This window comes from Acyrthosiphon pisum, unplaced genomic scaffold (genome assembly GCF_005508785.2).
Source record: "Acyrthosiphon pisum isolate AL4f unplaced genomic scaffold, pea_aphid_22Mar2018_4r6ur Scaffold_6967;HRSCAF=7537, whole genome shotgun sequence".
NCBI classification, from domain to species: Eukaryota; Metazoa; Arthropoda; class Insecta; order Hemiptera; family Aphididae; genus Acyrthosiphon; species Acyrthosiphon pisum.
In genome coordinates, this window is record NW_021776780.1 from 1 (window position 1) to 1,361 (window position 1,361).

The following is a 1,361-nucleotide window of genomic DNA, read 5'->3' on the forward strand; positions in this document are numbered from 1 at the left end:
TGACTGCTGCGGCGACGAGACAGACGGCCAAACATGGAGCGGGGACGATGCCAACGGTGAAGACTCGGACGTCAAATGTACGGATGGTGAAGACTCGGACGGTGGAGACTGAAACGGAGAAGACTCGGTCGGTGAAAACTCGGCCGGTGAAGATACGAACGGCGGATCCGTGACGACTTCAGTGGAAATAGGCGTCACAATCGCCTTGTTCAGCAACGCACTGTAGAGCCTGAACGTAGGACTTGCATAGTTGGCCACGATGATTTCGGACGGGCCACTTGACGGCTCGGCCGAAACCGTTTGCCGTCTCAAGTCGTTGCAGGCTGCAGGCTGTGAGGCAATCATCGCCGGCTCCTGCGTTGAAGCGACCGACGGCGATTCCAATCTCATGGCGGCTGCATCACCCGTGGACGGCGATTCCGATCCCATGGCGGCTGCATCCCCCGTAGACGGCGATTCCAATCCCAGGTCGGCTGCATTATCCGCAGACGGAAATTCCAATCTCATGATGGCGGCTGCATCACCCGTAGACGGCGATTCCAATCTCAGGTCGGCTGCATTATCCGCAGACGGAAATTCCAATTCCACGTCGGTGGCATCACCCGCTGAAGCCATCTGTACCTCTGTGTTCGGCATTGAACTATGCCGCGGTCTTAACGCCGGGCTGGAGAACTGGTCGCATCTTTTCGACGCGATTTCGCAAGAATTTTCGTTGGATTCGGTACATGGAGTTGTCATATCGACTTCAGGCGACTTGAAAGTAACTTCTGAAATATTTGACATGTTTCTGTAGACTTTATTGATATAATATTAATATATTAACAAAAAACAATGTAATAACTTTAGACAAATATTACAATGAATATACGAAGGCAGTGTGCGTTGTAACGATAAAGCAATAATAAACCATAACATAATATTTATTCCAAACAGTATAGTTGTCCATAGCGACAATATTTTTAGTAATTTCGTCTCCGGAATAAAATATATAGTAGTTTATTAATTATCACTAAAATAAAATGTTAAATTCAAATTAAAAAATAAAAATCATGCAAAGAAATTAATCGAGTTGAAAATAAGCTTGAGTGTTAAGTTCCCGGTTTCTAAACGCGTATTTTAATACAATCCATTAAGCTATACCTATATAATAATTCCATATTATATCATGTACAATTTAAATAAAATTTGGTAACCTTTATGTTTTGATACTTATTTGTTTAATATTGGCTAGAATGAATATATTATAACCGTTTTAAAAAGGTACCGTATAAAACCGTACGAGTAGGTAACTGCGGCCAAATATTATATACTCCTTACGCAACAATCGTATAGGTAGCTATTTACTGGTAACTAGCGGACGG

The 1,361-nt window shown here is 43.3% G+C and overlaps 1 protein-coding gene across 1 annotated transcript; it reads right to left on the reverse strand.

Annotated features, from left to right (window-relative positions):
- Positions 1–33: 33 nt before the first annotated feature.
- On the reverse strand, positions 34–783 carry LOC103311575 (putative protein TPRXL; the record flags this gene model as incomplete). Its single annotated transcript, XM_008191236.1, has 1 exon — positions 34–783. A coding segment is annotated over exon 1 (750 nt), but the record flags the coding sequence as incomplete, so codon positions are not given.
- Between the last annotated feature and the right edge of the window lie 578 nt (positions 784–1,361).